The sequence below is a fragment of the Neomonachus schauinslandi genome, chromosome 9 (assembly GCF_002201575.2).
Source record: "Neomonachus schauinslandi chromosome 9, ASM220157v2, whole genome shotgun sequence".
Lineage (NCBI taxonomy): Eukaryota > Metazoa > Chordata > Mammalia > Carnivora > Phocidae > Neomonachus > Neomonachus schauinslandi.
In genome coordinates, this window is record NC_058411.1 from 99,280,330 (window position 1) to 99,301,016 (window position 20,687).

The window sequence follows — 20,687 nt, forward strand, 5'->3', positions numbered from 1 at the left end:
AAAAAGTTCCAAAAACAAAGCAGATTACAAAACTTGTATTTTACAAATGATGCACATATTTCTGAAACTTTTAATGCACATTAAAGGACAAAGACACAAAAATTAAATAAGTCCATTCCTTCTTAAGTCCAAATTGGCTACAGTAACATCAGGTGATGATAAGCTTTCCAAATTCAGTTATGTGGTCCTAGGAAATTTAATCAGTATAGATGAGAAAAGATATTTTATTTTTTACCACGTTAACCTTGTCAGTTGAAATGATGAGCTTTTTCTGGAAAACACACTCATCTCTGCTTTCAGTAGCATTATTTGAACACTCAGCTGAAATTTGTGCCAAGAGATAGAGGGATCTATCACCAAACCTATAACACCACAGAAGGTTTGTTTTTTTAAAAACAAACTGATCGTTGACCAACAAGAAATTGTTAACTTGTGACTTTTTCAGGAGCATGAACTTTTTTATTTTTAATTTTAATTTTTGGCTTGTGCAATGGAATTTCATCAAGTTTTTAAAGATGTTAACTTTATTAACTTACAACAATCATCGTTTTAAAATAGTATATAAAAACTGTCACAATGGGTCAGAAGCAAGGTTTACATTGGCTCAAAATTATCTCTGACAGTGGCAAGATTCAACTTTTTGAGCCAATCTCAACAGACTGGTGATATAATTCAAATTACTAACATTACATACAATGATAAATATTGCTCTTGAAAAAAGCAAATTATTTTCCTATTTAACAGTTTTTGGAAAAGGTCTACTATAAAAATATTTCTCTTCTCTATGTTTCCCTGCCATGATACTGTTAAAACATATCTGGATTCTCCTCAAACATCGTGTTAAGAGTATAACATTCCATTTTAGCTGAAACATTCCTTCACATAGCCAATATATTTTTTCAAGGCACTCTAAGAACTCTCAAGGACACTAAAAGAAAAATGTTCATCTTGTCCACTGATCTTCTAGGCATATTTCCCCTCAAACTTTTCTAAAGTGAACGTTGTTACAACTAGTTCTTCCTCATTTTCCATAGTACAGTCCTTATGTTATTTTTCTTTTATTTGGAGCTTCTCCTTCATTTTCAACTTGCTGAGCAGGCAGACTTTTCGTTTCCATGGAAACTGGATTCCTACGGCTGCGTGTAGGCATTCTTGTTCCACCAACCTAAGAGATGAAGCAAAGAATAGTTTAACATGTTTACAAAATATTTATATATGGTCAACTCTGCTCTGTATTATTTATAATATGTACTAATTACCTTGCAAATCATCCTTTATATGTTTTTAATCTCCATCTACCCTAACCTATTCCTTCCCTGATTGCTTAGTACCTTAAACTGTGTCAGATTAAAGCTTGTTTAGAAGCAGCCAGGTAGCTGGAGAGAAATGAAGGGGAAAACCACTCTGCGTTAAATCTGGAAGAGGCTGAAATGTTAAATTAGAAAATGATGGAAGGTCAGGACTTATGAGCAATGTGTTTGCAATAATATAGCTGAAGGGCAGAAGAAAGGAAGAAATGAAAAATACGAAGGGAGAGAAAGGAAATACAAGAAACAGGTCGGAGGTGGTAAAGAGGGAGAAAAAAATTACAAAATGGAGAAAGGGACAAAGACTAAGAAAGACAAGTCTACAGAGAAAAAGGGGGAATAATAAGTGTTGAAAAACAGGAAGGCAAAAGAGAAAATAACCCAAGTAAAAAGGAAAAGTTGAGGGACTAAGAGAAGATTCTTGCAAGAAAGAAAGAGAAAGGGGAAGAAAAAACTGGAAGGAGGCTACAGAGGAAAAAAAGGAAGAAGGGAAGTGGGAGGAAAAAAGTTTGTTGGGGTGCTGGTTCTACCTTAATATCAACTCCTCCTCAGCACAAGTAGCTGCCCACCCTCACTTTCTAGCCCACAGAGACTACAGATACGAGAAGGCGTATTCTTAGGATACAATCCCTTGCTAACTGTAGTCCTGCTGAAGATGAGATCTGGAAATTCTGTCATCTCCTTGGCCACTGAGAGAGCATAGTTTTTAAAAGGGGTAATGGAGAAAGTCAGCCCTTGGAGAGAAGGGCCAAAGCTGTCCAGCCTAAAACCATTTGCCCAGAACCTGTCTATTTCTGCCTCTATTTCCCCTGGCCACCTTGCAACCTTTGTTTCTTCACATCTTGTCCAGTGAATTACAGATCTGGTGATGATGGGTGATATTGTTACTCCAAACACACTCATATTTCCTAATATATCAGACATATTAGCATTGCTCCAAGGGGCTACTGGCTCACTAAGAATGAATCAGACTCCAACTTCCCTAATCTAATATGTTATCTCTTCAGGGGCATTTTTTGGTGTACGATCAGGTGACCAGAAAGGAAAAATTCCAGTTGGGATTTGAGTGTGCCAGTGTGTTTGTCTGAATCTGATGAACTTTTCTAACACACCAATTAGAAAAGAGCTGTGATTTTTAAATTATCTATACTACTGCCCACTCAGGTGGTATTTACTATAAGACTACACTAACCACCCTGATCGTATCTACTATATTGCTGAGGAAAGCATTTTGAAACTTCCACTGTAAGATTCTGTGTGTGTGTGTGTGTGTGTGTGTAAAATGAATGTTTATTACAGAAGTTGTAGAAGGAGAAAGGGATGGGCACAGAGCCTTTGCAAAAGGACTGGAAGTGGAAGAAGTCAGGGGTAGCATAGGAAGCAAATGGGATTCTCCTATTCATCTCTTCTATATGCAGCAGGAGGTAGACAGACTCTACCAGGGTATGTCTCAGGGTTAGTACCCAAGGTACTACACAAAGATGAAAACTGAGTTCAAGTGGACAGGGACTAAAGGATTGTATCAGAGGCAGAAACATTTGTTATATGAGATTTTACACCATGAAATATGTGGATGATTTTTATTTCATAAAGGGTCTTACTTCCCCAAGTTTACTGAAACTTCAGTCTTTTCCTATTGCTGCTAAGGCTAGAAACCCTATCTGTGCTTACCTTGACTGGACTAGAAAGCCCCAGTCCCATGGCCTGGCTAGGAGGAAGTAAGGGAGGAAGGTTGGGTAATTCTCAACAAACATAGGGCTAGATTGTAGGGAGATGTGTAAGAGATCACCAAAAACTTACAAGGGCTTAAAAACATACCAAACCAAGCATTAATTATCTACCTGTTTACTCTACCTAACAGCTGGGTCTTAGATAATATCATTAAGGATTTGTCCCTGAAACTGAATGCGTGAAGTGTCTTAAAAAATACAAATCAGCAACTGCTTAGTGGCATACATGTAATTGTTTAATTTTGAATTTATGTGGCCAAACCCTGAACATATGGAATTGTATCTAAGTATTAAACAAAAAAGGAATAAGTCATCCCCATACAGAATTATATGTCACAGTAATAGACCATAATCAGAATTTTTTTTTTAAGATTTTTATTTATTTGACAGAGAAAGAGAGAGAGCACAAGCAGGGGGAGCAGCAGGTAGAGGGAGAAGCACGCTCCCAGCTAAGCAGGGAGACTGATGCAGGACTCGATCCCAGAACCCTGGGATCATGACCTGGGCCGAAGGCAGACACTTAACCAACTGAGCCACCCAGGCGCCCCACAGAATTTCTAAATTAAAAAGAAATCAGTATCCTAGAAAGAACATAAATCTTTCAAAAGAAGTTTTCATTTATTATATTTAAGAGAGTGAAGAAAATTTTGCCTTAATATAAGTTATAAAAATCACTATTCAAATGAAATTTAAACTGGAAATAACCAATCAGAACTGCAGATAAGATGGTTTAAAATATTAACAACTTCATCATCCACTCTTTCATTTGTAGCAACTAGTTAACTACATTTATATATTCTCATGGCCAAGTTAGCTAAGAATGTGCAAGGAGTTCTCATTTCTAAAAAGATCCTTCCAAACAGTAACATTAGGGTAAAGAAATGAAAAACATAACTTCATTCACTGTAAACTATTTTTAAAAGTCCTCAATATTTGCATTCCAGCTATTTCTAAAAGGACTTGAAAACATTTACGGATTAATATAACACAGAAAGAAAAAAAGAACAGAAGATATCCACAGGATACACAATTGATAGATGTTCTGGGACACACATAGAGAAGATTATGGAAGAAAGACAATAATTTTTGACTCCAAGATTTTTGGCAGCACAGAAGGAAAATACACTCAGTTTTTATTTCCTGAACACTCAGAATCATTTGTCTAGAACAAAACTTTTCCTACAGCTAAACCCAAAGTGGAATATTATACATGATATAAAGAATGAGTGACATGGTGAAGAGTATCTCTAGCCACGGCCTTACAGAAGTTTCAGGCAGGGAAAAACCATTCAATTGGTATTTCTGGGAAGGAGTCTATAAAGAGAGTAATTTTAATTGTAACTCAATAAATACTGAGTTATATAATACTTAGCATACAATTTAGTCCTTAATAGTTTATTGCACATTTAATAAGGTACTGCATTCACTAATTACTAACACTTACTTTTTAATTTTTCTATATCCTACTTACCAATTTTTAATTGTATCATAATTTTATTGTAAGTATTCTTCTGCAAATTGCCTCAAATATTTAATGAAATGAAACAGTACACATAAATAAGAATCACAAAAAAACTGCTTTTTACAAGAACACAGGGATTTAACTATGTGGATGCATTACTCATGCTCCCACTGGGCAAGCTAAAACAATTTTCTTTAGTTGACTTATAAACATTACAAAAACAGAAACTTCCACTGACAACGACTGGACTCAGTAAAGCATACAACTTTATCTACCCTTCTTATGATATAGTTTTTAGATGATGTTGTGATTAATGTGGACATGAAGTTGAAATATTGTATTGTCAATGACACAGATGAGTAATAAACAACCTAATGCAACATTTAATTGCAAAAAAGATCTTACCTTTTGTTGTGGTGTGGGGCCTAGTGATTTAGGTGGGAAAGTACAAGGTATTCTTCCATGATGGATATGATATGGTAATAACAGACTGGGATCTAAAGGGACCCAGGGAACTGAGAGACTAGAAGGCACACCAGGAAGGCCACAATGTGTTTTATGCAAATTGTAGGCTGTCCTAGTAACTTTTCCATCAGAGGTCTTGTAGATCAGGAGTGAAGAATCTTCTGCTGCATGAGACAACAAGTAGGAACCCTCCTGCAAGCTAAATCATACAAGGAAATTTCAACTCACTGGCTCAGTGTCAACTTCAACAGCATGAAAACAATTATGGGAATGGAATACCACCTCTAAAAATTTTTAATGACCAAATAAGATTTAAGAAGTCTTATTTTTAACAATTTTCATGATTTTTAGGCAACTAATTTTAATTGTTATTCCAAAGTTCAGGATACATAATTACTTTCTTTTTACTGTTACCTCAGTCAATTTCTAAGTATTCAATAATTTAATGGGAAACAAACTGTTTGCCTAATTCTCTAATCCACGTACAACATATACTGAAAAGCATTTCATGAGTGTACATACATAGTATTCCTATACAGACCATTTTAATTCATTCAACAAACATAGCTCTTGCTTTGTATCCAGTAATATAAAGATTAAGAGATATAAAAGGGAATGTGGCACATTCACTACACTTAGCTTAAAATAAAGTGGAAGAAAAAAATGGAACAATCACAATACAATATGAGGTGCTATGAGAATAATAACAATAGCAGCTGATAGGTATTGAATGTTTATCATGAGCTAACTACTGTTATACTGCTTATATCCATTTTATTTATTTATTTTAGTTTATTTTTTTAAAAGATTTTATTTATTTATTTGAGAGAGAGAATGAGATAGAAAGCATGAGAGGGGGGAGGGTCAGAGAGAGAAGCAGACTCCCTGCTGATCAGGGAGCCCGACGTGGGACTCGATCCCGGGACTCCAGGATCATGACCTGAGCCGAAGGCAGTCACTTAACCAACTGAGCCACCCAGGCGCCCTGCTTATATCCATTTTATTATTAAATCCTCCACAACAAATCTTCAAGGCATATTAATAATTCACCCCATTATTACAGATAAGCAATTTGCCTGAAGTTCTGAGTGCAGGGCTTAGATATAAACCCAGGTAGTTCAATCCACAGGCCATACCCTTAATCATGATCCTCTACAATAATCACTTCTGTCAAACATCAAATCTACATTTTCTTTTTCTCCATATAAAGTTTTAAGGAACTCAGTGTATCAACACAAAGAGCTAAAAGGACAGGATTAATATTTTGTGCTTTATTAGGATTTTATATTCCTCTAGCTCAAAGGTGCTAAGGAGAACCTCAGTTCTTTCCCATATCATTTAAAATAAGACTAATCATACTTTAGTTATATTCATCTGCCTATAAAACTGATAAGTTACATTTCCATTAATTTTTTTTTTTTTTTAAGATTTTATTTATTTATTTGAGAGAGAGAATGAGAGACAGAGAGCACGAGAGGGAAGAGGGCAGAGGGAGAAGCAGACCCCCTGCTGAGCAGGGAGCCCGATGCGGGACTCGATCCCGGGACTCCAGGATCATGACCTGAGCCGAAGGCAGTTGCTTAACCAACTGAGCCACCCAGGCGCCCTCCATTAATTTTTTTAAGCAGAAAAGTAATAGGTGCTGACAAAGGAGGTTCAGAGAATTATTCTTATCCTCTGGAAAACTTTTTTTTTGGAAAAATCACTTTCATATTTTCATATAAGGAAATGAGTAATAATTGATTTGGTAGTAGGAATAAATAACATTTCAAAGATTGAGCTTTTATTGATGAAAATCATATATTTTAACTACCCTCACTAAAAATGAAGAAAGCTCTGGTTTACAGAGAATTTATGGAGAAGGCAAAACTTCAAGGAAGAGTATTTTAGAAGTGCCATACAGTGCAATGTACATGGATGGATACTACCCATTGGTGGGCAGAATAATGACCTTCCAAAGACGCCTAGATCCTAAACCCTAGAACCTATAGATATGTTACAGTACATGGCAAAGGGGAATTAAGATGGAGTTCCTAACCTGCTGATTTTAAAATGGTAAGATTTTCCTGGATTATCTTAGTGGGCCCACTATAATCATAAGAGTCCTTCAATGTAGAAGAGGGAAGCAGGGGGGAGATATAACTATGAAAGGAGTCAGAACAATGTGATGTGAGGACTCAACTTGCCTTTGAAACTTTGAAAAAGGAAGAGGGCCACAAGCCAAGGAATAAAGGTGGCCTCTAGAATTTTACAGAAGTCAAGGAAAGAGACCATACCCAAAGCCTACAGAAAAAAAAATTCAGGCCCGCTGACACATTGATTTCAATCCAGAAGACCTGTTACACTTACAGAATTGAAAGATGATAAATCTGTGTTGTTTTAAAACACCAATTTTGTGTTAATTTGCTATAGTTGCAGTAGAAAATGAACACACAAACTAAGATATTGATAATAAGATCTCAAAAAGCATTTGACAAATTTCATGTATAAGTACTGTGCTTCACTTGAAGAACACGATACACAAAATAGAATTTCTGCCACAGAATCACAGAACTGAAAAGTACTTAGGAAATCACTGAACTCAACACCATCATTTTATAAATAATAAACTAACATATAGTTGCATATTAAGTAGGAGAGTTAGAACTTTGAAATTTTTCACTTTTATTTCAGACTCGAATTGCTTTTTAGTTTATCTTTTGGTAAGGGCATAACAGAAGGAGTATAAAAGTTCACATAATAAAACAGTCTGATAAATTATCAGGTGGAGAATCCATATTCTAAGATTTCTCATGGACTTAATATTTTTTAAGACTAGCTCTATGTTGCTTCCTTATCCTGAAAATGTAAATATAGCTATGCTAGGCTCCATAATGGCCCCCAGGATATCCACATCCTAATCTCCAGAACTTTTGAATGTTACCTTTAATGGCTTTCCAAGTGTGATTAAGGTACAATGTGATAAAGGAAGCAGAAATTTGAGTGATACAGTTTGAAGACGGAGAGAGGCCACAAGTCAAGGGATACAGGTTAGCCACTAAAAGGTGAAAATCAAGACAAGGAAATGACTGCTCCCTTAGAGTCCCCAAAAACAATCAGCCCTGCTGACACAAAATCATTTAGTCCAGTGAAAATGATTTTGGATTTCTGACCTCCAAAACTGTAAAAGAGTAAGTATGTGCTGTTTTAAGCCAATACGTTTGTGGTAATTTGTTACAGTGGCAATTGGAAACCAATACAACAAAGCATTAGAGAAAAATGTTTAATTGCAAGCAAGCCAGTTACTATCATATTATCTTATTTATATTTTCACAATTTCAACCTTGACAAAATAGAATAAATCTTGCATTTCTAGGTTACATTCTATGATCCCTAATAGCATATATTCAAATTTTCTATGAATTTTCACCCAAGAAAATCACATATATCAATGCAAAATGTCCAAAAAACACTTACCTACTCAATTTCTTTAGAATGTGTTGGAGAATGTTAAATAAACTTGAAATCCTATTAAAAAGAAGAAATTCTTGTAAAATTAAATGACAAAAAAGGTATTCTTAACAATTATAGCTCCTGCGAAAGAGAAATACCCTAAGGAAAAAAAAAAACAAAACAATACCAACATAATAACAGAAAACAAAGAATACCAAAATCATTTGATTAAATTCTAATGTTTACTTAATTTTTACCATTTCCTGATTTCTCTTCAAAATCATAAAGTACTTGGCCTGTGTGAATCAGAGCAGTTGTAAAGAGATTACTATTTTATATTCAAATTATAAACTTTTAAAAATGTTCAAGAGGTCTTTAGCAGAACTAATCTGCAAAAGAGTTTGCTGTTTAAGAGATGGTGGTGAATTAGCTTCCAAAGAATCTGAGAGGTATTTTAAATGTGTGATACCAAAGAAGCCACTGACTGGCGGCAGGATAGTTAAAGGGAAATGAAATATATTTCTTTAGTACCTATTCTAGCCCGAAATTCATTCCCCCTACGATTTATTTAAAAATGGGTTTCACTGGGAAAGGTGGAGCAGGCAGTGAGTAATGTACAGAAAAGCTTTTTTATTCATGTAAAGAAAAAGTTACTCTTCAAAGGAGGCAGTCCTTATAAATAGAAGCGGACATTTCTAAGAACAAGCAGAGAATTCTAGATTGAACCTGAGACCCTTCGAAAATTGTGTCAAGCCCCAAAGCTAGAACTATGCAACCAGTGTAAGTCAGGATAATTTCTCATCCTAATGGTGAATCAAACATATTAATTACCAAGGTTGCCACTCTAGCTCAGCTGTGTGCTCTGGAGCAAGTCACTCTAAGTCCCAGTTTCCCCACACATAAAATAGGGATAATACTCCCACCAGTCCTTTCTAGAAAGCTATGAGATATAAATTAGATATTTGTAAGTTATTTTCCTTTGCATTTAGGTATTTGGAGTCCTGAGCACAATAAACTCATTTCAGTATGAGGTACAGTAATATGTGGCACAGGGGAAACTTTTAGAAGTTAGGATGTCTAAAATCCTTAGAGTTGAGTCTATATGACTGTCCTGTTCTTTCCCATCCCTGAAAAGGAGTGCTCCCATGCACCTCCCAGACGGTGGGCTCCTACTTGTGCTCTAGCCTCCTTTGTCTGAAGTAGAAAGACTGGTGCCACTGGTATTTGATTTAACTTGAAAATGGACATGATCAATAGAGATGGATCACAAACTGGGTTAGGGGAAGCCTCAATGTATAAAAGGATTAAAAGTCTTGAAAATAAAGGACTTAAACTTAACCAGTATTTAGAAATAAACAACTATTAGTGATTACATTAACACGTTTTAAAAATCCCACCACAAAGTAAACTTTCTTACTTGAGTGCTGAAAGTTTTTCTTTTAATTCTTCTGAGCTAATTTCTTCTAACAGAAAAAGTTTTGAAGTAAATGCATCGATATGCCCTAAAATAAAATATCAAACTTAAAAACAATTGCAGTATTAAAAAAAAAGTTATCCAGTCTTCTTAAAGATGTTTTTACAAAACTGTAACAACTGTAAAGGAACGATACATTCTAAAAAGAGGAGAATTATACATTTTATTAAGTTTATTAAGTAAAGCTGTATTTTATTTATTTTTCTAAAAGATTTTTATTTCAGAGAGAGAGAGAAAACAAGTGGGGGAAAGGGCAGAGGGAGAGGGAGAGAGAGAATTTCAAGCAGACTTTGTGCTGAGTGTGGACCCTGACACAGGGCTCAATCTCATGACCCTGAGATCATGACCTGAGCTGAAACCAAGAATTGGATGCTCAACTGACTGAGCCACCCAGGCACCCCAAAACTGTATTTTAAAATGACACAAGGGCGCCTGGGTGGCTCAGTCGTTAAGCATCTGCCTTCGGCTCAGGTCATGATCCCAGGGTCCTGGGATCGAGTCCCACATCGGGCTCCCTGCTCAGCGGGAAGCCTGCTTCTGCCTCTCCCACTCCCCCTGCTTGTGTTCCTGCTCTCGCTGTCTCTCTCTCTGTCAAATAAATAAATAAAATCTTTAAAAAAATAAAAATAAAAATAAATAAATAAATAAAATGACACAAAAGTATTAGTTCTAAAATATTTGCTGAATACAGGAAAGTTTACACATGTGTACACCAAAAAATAATCTCTAAGACCCAAATTTAAGAATAACAACTGTTAAAATATTCGTGTTTCTGTTTCCTATCTCCTGAAGGAGATTCCCTGCTGAGAGCGGAGCCTGACACAGGGCTCAATCCCAGGACCCCGAGATCATGACCTGAGCTGAAATCAAGAGTTGGCCCTTAACCAACTGAGCCACCCAGGCAACCCCACACCTGGTTCTTGAGATAAAATGAGATTATAAAAATCCAGTTTAATTATTTATAATAACCAAGATATGGAAACAACCTTAAGTGTCCAACAACGGATGAATGGGTAAAGAAGATGTAGTGTATATATACAATAGAATATTACTCAGCCATGAGAAAGAAGGAAATTCTGCTATTTATAACAACATAGACATACTTAAGGGCATTATGCTAAGTAAAATAAGACAGAGAAAGAAAATACTACATGGTATCACTTATATGTGGAATCTAAAAATAAAAGTCAAACAAAGGCTGGGGGAGGAAGGAATAGAGAGAGGTGGTAAAAGGGTACAAACTTTCAGCCATATAGAGTCTGAGAATCTAATGTATAATATGGTGACTACAGATGATAATACTACATTGTATGATTGAAATTTGCAAAGGGAGTAGAACTTAAATATTCTCATCAAAAAAAAAGGAAAAATATAAATATGTGGGGATGGAGGTATTAACTAACTGGATGGGAGGAATCATTTCACAATGCATATGTATATCAATTCATCATGATGTACACTTTAAATATCTTACAATTTGATTTGTCAAATTATACCACAATAAAGCTCAAAAAAAAAAAAAAATCCGGCTTCTAATTAAAGCACACAAGATTCATCACGGTTAAAAAAAAAATAGTCTGCTTAAAGTCTTACTTTCTTACAAACATGACATAATTCCAGAATTCCAAGAAACAAAGTAGCAAATGGTGTCACTTTCATTTTAAAAAGTAATGTGTATGTTCTATAACAACATAGGTTAAGACAGGACACAGGCCTTGAAATGTACCAAGAAGAATGATATAAAAGACAGCCCTAAGTTAAATGTTATATAATCAAGTCAATACAAAAACCAGAGTTAAAAACATCAGTTAGTATGACAAGAGTGTAACACTCATCAATGCTGAAAATACCATTTTTTACTTTTATTTTTGAACTTGTAGTATTTAGTTATCAAAACACATTACCTGGGAAGCTGATGTCAATCACTGAGACAACAAAAAATGCACATAATATCTAATTTTCATATAAAGCCCTTTCATTTGCTTTCAGCTCATAAAAAGAATTAGAAACATTTTTACCAGATGCTTTTCTTTAAAACAACGAATCTATTTTTTCCACGCCTACTTATTATTTCCTATGCCAAGTTTTAGTTTCACCTCTACATTTCTAACACTCATTATACAGTGACGTTTCTAATAACAAAGACACATTTTTAATGCTTTAGTAACTGTAGAAGGAAATATTAAATACAATAAAACATATTTAGATACTTACTAAATATGCCTTTGAGATTAACAAGTCTTTGCTTTTTAAAGAAATCTCAATAAAAAATATGTATTATAGTATATGTCAAATATGGTCAGCCAAAAATAACTCTGCAGAGAACGCCATACTAAGTGCCAGGAGGCCTACTTCTTCAAGGAGTTAACAATTCTCTCAATATTGGCACATTTTCACCTGGGGGCCTCAAATGACTCATATGTGTGGTTGAAATATTTATCACCCAGGCCCTTGGGGCAGCTGAGCAAGGCTTGGGATGGAAAGTTTCCTGGCCACTCCCCTTCAGCCATGAGAAATCTCTTTTGTATATCACAGCGCTATCCAAGTATTTTTTGTGTGTCAAGGTTGGGAAGCACTGCTTTACAGAGTACAAATAAAGCCTTTATATAATACAATTAAAGGCTTTATATACATGCATCCAATCATACATACACACACATATATACATATATACGAACAGGCAGTCCTTGCTTTGCATGCAGTATGGGATGATAAAAATGATACAAGCTGAAACCATGCAAGCTATTTTAATGATGTAAAAAATGATAATTGTTCCATAACCTTTAAAACTTTTTGTCAAGAGGTGCCTGGGTGGCTCTGTCAGTTAAATGTCCAACTCTTGATTTCAGCTCAGGTCGTGATCTCATGGGTCATGATCAAGCTCCACATCAGGGTCTGCACTCAGTGGGGATCTGATTGAGATTATCTCTCTCTCTTTCCCTTTGCTACTCTCCCCACTTGTGCATGTGTGTGTGTACTCTCTCTCTCAAATAAATAAATAAATCTTAAATTTTGTTGTTGTTGTTGGGACACCTGGGAGGCGCAATTGGTCAAGACTCCAACTCTTAGTTTCAGCTCAGGTCCTGATCTCAGGGCTGTGAGATCAAGCCCCCTGTTGGGCTCCACACTCAGTGAGGAGTCTGCTTAAGACTCTCTCTCCTCTGCTACCCACCCCCATGCTCTCTCTCTAAAATAAATAAATAAATCTTAAAATTTTTTTTGGTCACATTATGAATTCTCCCCTCAATTATAAATGTATAGGGAAATGAAAAAAAAAAGCAAAACTAATATTTATTTAGTATACTGTAATTTAAAACATTAAAAACACTGAAGGTATTTTATTTTTTTATAAAAAAAACTTAGCAGGAGCAGTTTGAACACTGCTTGTCAAACCTTCTTCTGGAACAACTTATGATAGGAAGCAAGCATCTTTTCTATGCCGTGGATTGTCATACTCCTTTCTAAGTTAGGATCAGCTTCCAACATTGTATCCTTTGTGTTTTATTATGTTTTTTTAAAGATCTTATTTATTTATTTGATAGAGCGAGCGAGCACAGGCAGGGGGAACAGCAGAAGGAGAGGAAGAAGCAGGCTCCACTGCTCAGCCCCAATGTGGGGTTCGATCCCAGCACCCCGAGACCATGACCTGAACCGAAGGCAGATGCTTCACCGACTGAGCCACCCAGGAGCCCCTCCTTTGTGCTTTAAATGTCAGGAAATATCTCCTTCATGTAAAATCTTATACGGGTATCACTTTTTCATTCTTTATGTCACAACTACTTTCCTCATTTATGTCCCTAAATTTGCCTTCACTAAATTCCTGTGGCGGCATATCTAGAGTCTCTTGAACATCAGCAGTGTCAACATTCCCACTATCAGCTGTTTCTCCTGTAACTCCAGTTATGTTCACTTCGAATTTCACTTCCTGCAGTATCACTTTTTATTTCTTTGCTGTGCTTTAATCATTGTTGGCCAACTCTTTGATTATCCACTTTTATAAAATTACATGAGTTTATCACTGGGAGACAAGGATGGAGCACAAATACACACTTTGTTTTTTGTGTATGAACTCAGTAACAGGTGCACAGTGACCACTGACAGAGTTTGGAAAATGGGACATGACTGGTCATTGGTCATGATGTGCATCTGTTATTTATGTAGTGATATGTGGACTGAAGAGTAAGCGGTGAAGTAGTCAATACACTGTAGTAACTGAAACTGGTTTATCTCAGAACTGTGTAAAAGCAAGGCCTGCCTTATGTCAACGATACAGAACTGATATATATTAAAGGATTAGGAGGTAGATACAGAAGTTGTGATAAGATTACTTTGGGAATTTTCTTTTCTTTTAAGATTTTATTTATTTATTTGACAGAAGAGAGAGTGAGCACACAAGTAGGGGAAGCGGCAAGCAGAGGGAGAGAGAGAAGCAGACTCCCCGCTGAGCAGGGAGCCCAATGCAGGGCTCGATCCCAGGACCCTGGGATCAGGACCTGAGCCGAAGGAAGCAGCTTAACGACTGAGCCACCTTTGGGAATTTTCTTTAAGGAGTATCTTTCAATGTTTTTATGGGACCTGAAGATAAAAAGAGTACTACAACTGAGGGGAAGAGAACATATTCATAGTAAAGTGAAGCAGACAAACATTAACAACAACAAAAAAAGTACATTTATTCTACCTGAAAAAGAGACTATGAGCTACAGAAGTGGTTCTCAAGATGCAGGCCCCAGACTAGCAGCATCAGCAGCACTTGAGAACATGCTAGAAATGCTAAGTCTTGGGTCCCAATCTAGACTTACTGAATCAGACACAGTAGGGTCAGGGCCAGCAATCTCTACTCTAACAAGACCTACAAGTGATTCTGATGAGCCACCATGTTTGAGAATTACTGAACTCATTTCCTACAAACCAATGTGCTCTTCAGTTAAAGAAAGTAACTGAGATCTTATATCACTTTATCTTGTAAGACATGTTTTATCTGAATCACGCAATCATGCAAATAAACTCTATCCTCACTGATCTAATATACGGACCCCCAAATTTGATTTTTGAGGAGAAATTATCTTAAATTTCCTTGAACTCTTGAGATCATAGTCTGGACAGGGAAAAATGACAACGAAATGATTAAGATAAATGGAGGAGTGGCTAGCATTGGTTGAGAGGAAAGCTCAGGCCACAGCTGAGGAAGGACTATGGTGCACGAGTACATGAGAGAGAGAACATAAGTGCTTGGAAAGTTTGTGGTCAAGACTTTTGGAATCCAGTTTCTAAACAGTAAAGTCATTTGTTTTAATTTACATTAATACTGTCACACACAAAATGCTTTACTTTTGTTACATCTGACACCTCCCCGCCCCTCCCTCAATTCTTCCCTAGCCCTTTTTAGTTTTATGGCAAAGTTATTGACACTAAAAAACTATGGGGTGCTTGGGTGGCTCAGTCGTTAAGCATCTGCCTTCGGCTCAGGTCCTGATCCCAGGGATCTGGGATCGAGCCCCGCATCAGGCTCCCTGCTCGGTGGGAGGCCTGCTTCTCCCTCTTCTACTCCCCCTGCTTGTGTTCCCTCTCTCGCTGTGTCTCTGTCAAATAAATAAAAAATCTTTTAAAAAAACAAACAAACAAAAAACTATGACTCAATTCTGGTCCTGCCAACTGATAAACTCTGTATCTATGAATAAGTTACTTAATTATTCTGAACTTTACTTTCCTCTATTGCTTATAGCAGTGGTCTACACACATTAAAAACTGTTCGTTAATAGCACTTAGACCAAAATTTTTTTGAAGAATGTAAATAATACACAATGTATAGTTAACTATGGTTTTGAGAAATCTTGGTTTAAAACTGTGTGATATGGGGAGCCTGAGTGGCTCCGTCGTTAAGCGTCTGCCTTCGGCTCAGGTCATGATCCCGGGGTCCTGGGATCGAGCCCCGCATCGGGCTCCCTGCTCCGTGGGAAGCCTGCTTCTCCCTCTCCCACTCCCCCTGTTTGTGTTCCCTCTATTGCTGTCTCTCTCTGTCTGTCAAATAAACAAAATTAAAAAAAAAAAATCTTAAAAAAAACTGTGTGATACATCTATTTGAAGGATGGATTCAAAGTTCAATTCATTTTCTACAGGTTTTAGTGGTTGCCAAAAAGATACAATGATACAAAGATCCACATGCAATAAATGCCTTATTGCTGGGCTTACTAGAATGACAGTAATAGTTTTTAACACCATATACCAATAACACAAAGGTTTTTCCTCTAAATTCTACTAGTAAAAGGCCATCTTCCCTGATGTTAACTAGTTTTTCTTACAAATGTTTTTAAAAAAAAAATTTTTTTTTTTAAGAGTTTTATTTATTTGACAGAGAGACACAGTGAGAGAGGGAACACAAGCAGGGGGAGTGGGAGAGGGAGAAGCAGGCTTCCCACAGAGGAGGGAGCCCGATGTGGGGCTCGATCCCAGGACCCCGGGATCACGACCTGAGCCGAAGGCAGACGCTTAACGACTGAGCCACCCAGGTGCCCCTTTTCTTACAAATGTTAAGACAGGAGCTACATTCCTATCCTTGAGGCTCTCTGGAAGATTTTAAGAGATTTTTTTTTTTTTTCTTAATCTGATTCCAAGTTTTTAAAGTATACAGATGTACAGTTTTTTGTTTGTTTTTGTTTAAAATAGTGGCATCTTTCATTTTTGGCAACAAAATCATACTTAGCAGACCCAAGGATGCTGTATGGCACAACTCTGGGGGTGACCATTCATATGGAAGGGATTAAGCACACTGTCTCCCTAGAGGTGTGCTATGTGGAGATGCTGAAGATTCTTTCAGTATTATATGTGACAGGACTGTATGACAACATAAAGAGAGGGTACCACTTACCAATCCATATACTTAATATGAGTAATGTTTAATTGTGATTTGGAGAAAAAATAAGTTATATTATTCTCTTCCTACATCCCAGTGGTTTATCTTATGCACATCCTGAGACAGTAAAAAGATTATATAAAGTATGTATGTATGTGTGTGTATATATATATAGAGAGAGTATATAAATTCAATGGTTTGGTTTCCACCATTTCTATTCTCCTTGACTTTTACTGTTCCTTCAACCAGTTATCAAAGGAAACCTAACTTATTCTAAACATAATTGAGTATCTCCATGTGTCAAATACTGTTCTAGGACCTTGGGATATTGATAGTAAACAAGAAACACAAAGACAGGCAATAGATATCATAAGTAATTAAAGTATATAATTTGTTAGTGGCAACCAGGAAAAGGGATTGGATATATAGCTGTGTGGGTTAAGGGTAAAGAAGCCAACAACTAAAAGAAGAAAGAAACCCAGAGATGTGAGCCTGGCCCTTGGGGTTGCTTTTCTCTGGAAAAAGCAACAAAAGGCTAAGAAATGGACCAGGGCTTTCAACAGTCTGTCAGGATCAGAGAAACAAAAACTGGATTTCAGGATCTATCAATAAATTGAATACCTAAGCTCTGAGTTGGGACCTTGTGTAACAAGGGGTTCCCTGGGTTTGATGATTCTCTAAAAGAGCTCATAGGATTCAGCATACAGTTGTACTCATGGATAAGACTTATTACAGCAAAAGGATACAAAGCAAAAAGATAAATAAAAATAAAGAGTAAAAGGAAAAGGTGTATGGAGTGAAGTCCATAGGAAACCAGGTGAAATCTCTGGGTCTTTCCCGAGTTTCTGTCTGGGATGATAAAAAAGTTCTTGAAGTAGATAGTGGTGATGGCTTCATAACTCTGTGAATCTACTTAGTATCACTGAATTGTATTAAAAATGTATGCCGAATTGTACACTAAAATGGTTAAAATGGTAAATTCTATGTTATTCTAAAATATGTATATTTTACCACAATTAAAAAAAAAAAGTCCCTTCCCACTGAAGTCGCATAAGATGCACTTAATTCTTCTAGCAACAGTTTTTTTGTATACTGGAAAAGTTCATTAGAGACTCAGCACTCAAGGTTTTTATTGGAGGCTCATCATGTAGGTGCCTTCTGCCTAGCTCATACCAAAGACCCTCAAAAGGAAAGCAGATGTTTAGAATAAGCCACACTGTTTGTACAGTGTAGGTACTATGAGCCATCCTTATCAGCTAAAGAAAGTCTTATATCAGTACAGGGAAGTTTACTAGCCAAGTTCCCAGATACCAGCTAAGGGCCAGCCTTACAAACAGGTCTTTTCAATGATTGGCAGTGTCAGTCCGGCTACATCAACTCTTATCTGCAGAGACCCTGAATAGCAACACACTAGCATTAAGTGGGAAACGGACTGATCTTTCTAGGGTTCAAAGTCAAGCTTCAAGTTATCTAAATCCCTGTAACAGAATCAAGGTGAATCAAAAGTAATCTTGTCTAGAGGAAGATGACATTTTAACTTTCTCATTATCTCCACAATTTTTCATATACAATAGCTGGCCCTTAATAAAGAACATTCTGGCATACAATGACACAACATGTTAAAAAAAAAAAAAAGAAACATGTTATGAGATGAACTGTGTCCCCTGCAAAAGATATATTGAAGCCTTAACCCACAGTACCTCAGAACATGACCTTCCTTGGAAACAGGATCATAGGAAACATAATTAAAGATTAAGATGAGGTCATACTGGAGCAGGGTGTGCCCTTAATCCAATATGACTGGTGTCCTTCTAAGAAGAGGAGAGAGACACACAGGAAGAAGATGCCACATGATGAGAGAAACAGAGATGAGGGTGATGCATCTACAAGCCAAAGACACCAAAAGTTGCTGGCGGATATCAGAAGATAGAAAAGGCAATGAAGGATTCTCTCCTACAGGTTTCAGAGGGAACATGGCCTGGTGACACCTTGATTTTGTATTTCTAATCTCTAGAACTGTGAAACAAGAAATTTCTGTTGTTTGAAGCTCCTTAGTTTGTGGTACTTTGTTACAGCAGCCCTAAGAAATGAATACACAAAAGATAATAGAAAAAACGCACCGGAAATCTAGATAACAGAGGTACTGGACACAGATTTTAAAAGAGTTTTGCCTACTATGCTAAAGGAAAGATTGAGAATTTCTGTCAAAAACTATAATCTATAAAAAAGAATCAAATGGAAAATCTAGAACTGAAGAATACAATAATTGAAATTAAGGACTCAAGTCATGGGTTAAATAGTGTATTAGAGATAGGTGAAGAGGGAATTAATGAACTAGAAAAAAATATCAAAAATGACACATGAAGAGTCAAAAGGAAAGTAAATAAAGAAAAGACATTAGGGTTACAGTAAGATACACCATAATGCAACTAAAATCCCAGAGAAGAAAGAGAGAAAATGAGGAAGAAGTGATTGATATTTAGTGACATAATGACTGAGAATTCTCCAAAATTTTTAGAAGTCATCAAGTCACATATTCAAGGAGCAATATAAACCCCAAAAGAAATATTTACAAAGAAAACCTAATGTAAGTACACTGAGGAAAATTCTTGAAAAACAGGGAGAAAGATAAAATTTTAAATCTGCAGAGAAAGGAGTTGTATTACTTTCAAAGGAGCAAAAAAATAAATAAATAAAAATAAGATGGACAGCTGACTTTTCAACAGAAACAAAAGAAACAAGAAGACAATGAAATATCTATCCTTCAATAAAGGTGAAATAATAAACCTTTTGGATGAATAAAAACTGAGAGTCTTTGTCACTAAGCTATCTGTAATAAAGATAATACTAAAGGGTATTCTTCAGGCAGAGGAAAATGATACTAGTTAGAATCTTAGAGATATGAGAAGAAAAGCATTAAAATGGGTAAATATATGAATAAATGTAACCGCATATCAAATGTATACACTAATAATAATATATAGAAAATATAAAATACTATTTAATGGGGATAAGTCAGGGATGCATGTTATAATGATTAGAGTAGCACTGTCCAATTGAACTTTTTGTGATGCTGGAAATCTCTGCACTGTTCAATATGGTAACCAGATGCAGCTTTCAAGCACTTGAAACTCACACACGGTATGACTAAGAAACTGAATTTTAAGTTTTACTTAATTTTAATAAATTTAAAATAGTCACCTGTGGCTAGGAGCCACTGTATTAGGACACCTCTAGAGTAACCCTTAAAAGAGTAGTAAAAGAGTATATAATTATGTTATAGAACTATCCTGTTAATCAAGAGAAAAAATGCAATAAAAAAATATTCAATTCATAAGAAGGCACTAAGACAAAAAAAGGTCCTTAAAACAATGAGTCAAATAGAAAACATATATTAAAATGGTAGATATAAACCCAAATTATTAGTGATGTGTAGTAATTACTACAGGTACTATAGACATTAAAAGATTTTAAGAGGATATTATACCTTTATGCCAATAATTTTGAAAACTTAAACTGAACAAATTTCTTAAAAACACAAGTTACAAAACTGATGCAAGAAATTAAACATCTGAATGGCTCTAAAACTAATTTAAAAACAGAACAGATAATTAGAAGCTTCTCAAAAAGGAAAACTTAGGTCCACATGCTTCCTAGGTAACTTTTACCAAACATTTGTAGGAGAAATAACACCAGTTTTATAGAAATTCTACCAGAGAAGAGAAGAAGAAGGAATACATCCCAACTCATTTTATGGTATAAACATAACCTTAATACCAATACCTAGGCAAGGTATTATAGGCCAATCTCACTCATAAACACAGATGGCAGAATTAATATTAACAAAATTAACATTAATATTAAACTAAATCTACCAATATATAAAAAGAGCAATATATCATGATCAAGCTGGGTTTATTGCAGGAACACAAGGTTGGATTAACATTTTTAAACGAATCAACAGGAG

At 35.9% G+C, this 20,687-nt stretch overlaps 1 protein-coding gene across 1 annotated transcript in view; it reads right to left on the reverse strand.

Moving 5' to 3' along the window:
• ICE2 (interactor of little elongation complex ELL subunit 2) overlaps positions 1-20,687 on the reverse strand; it is a 66,166-nt gene continuing 45,479 nt past the window's right edge. Inside the window, exons 13-16 of the mRNA XM_021693880.1 lie at positions 9,814-9,898; positions 8,421-8,471; positions 4,905-5,163; positions 1-1,165 (exon numbers count right to left, since the gene is read on the reverse strand). Of these exons, the coding sequence (XP_021549555.1) occupies positions 1,043-1,165; positions 4,905-5,163; positions 8,421-8,471; positions 9,814-9,898 (518 nt within the window). The 3' untranslated portion in view covers positions 1-1,042. The remainder of the gene's footprint in view (positions 1,166-4,904; positions 5,164-8,420; positions 8,472-9,813; positions 9,899-20,687) is intronic.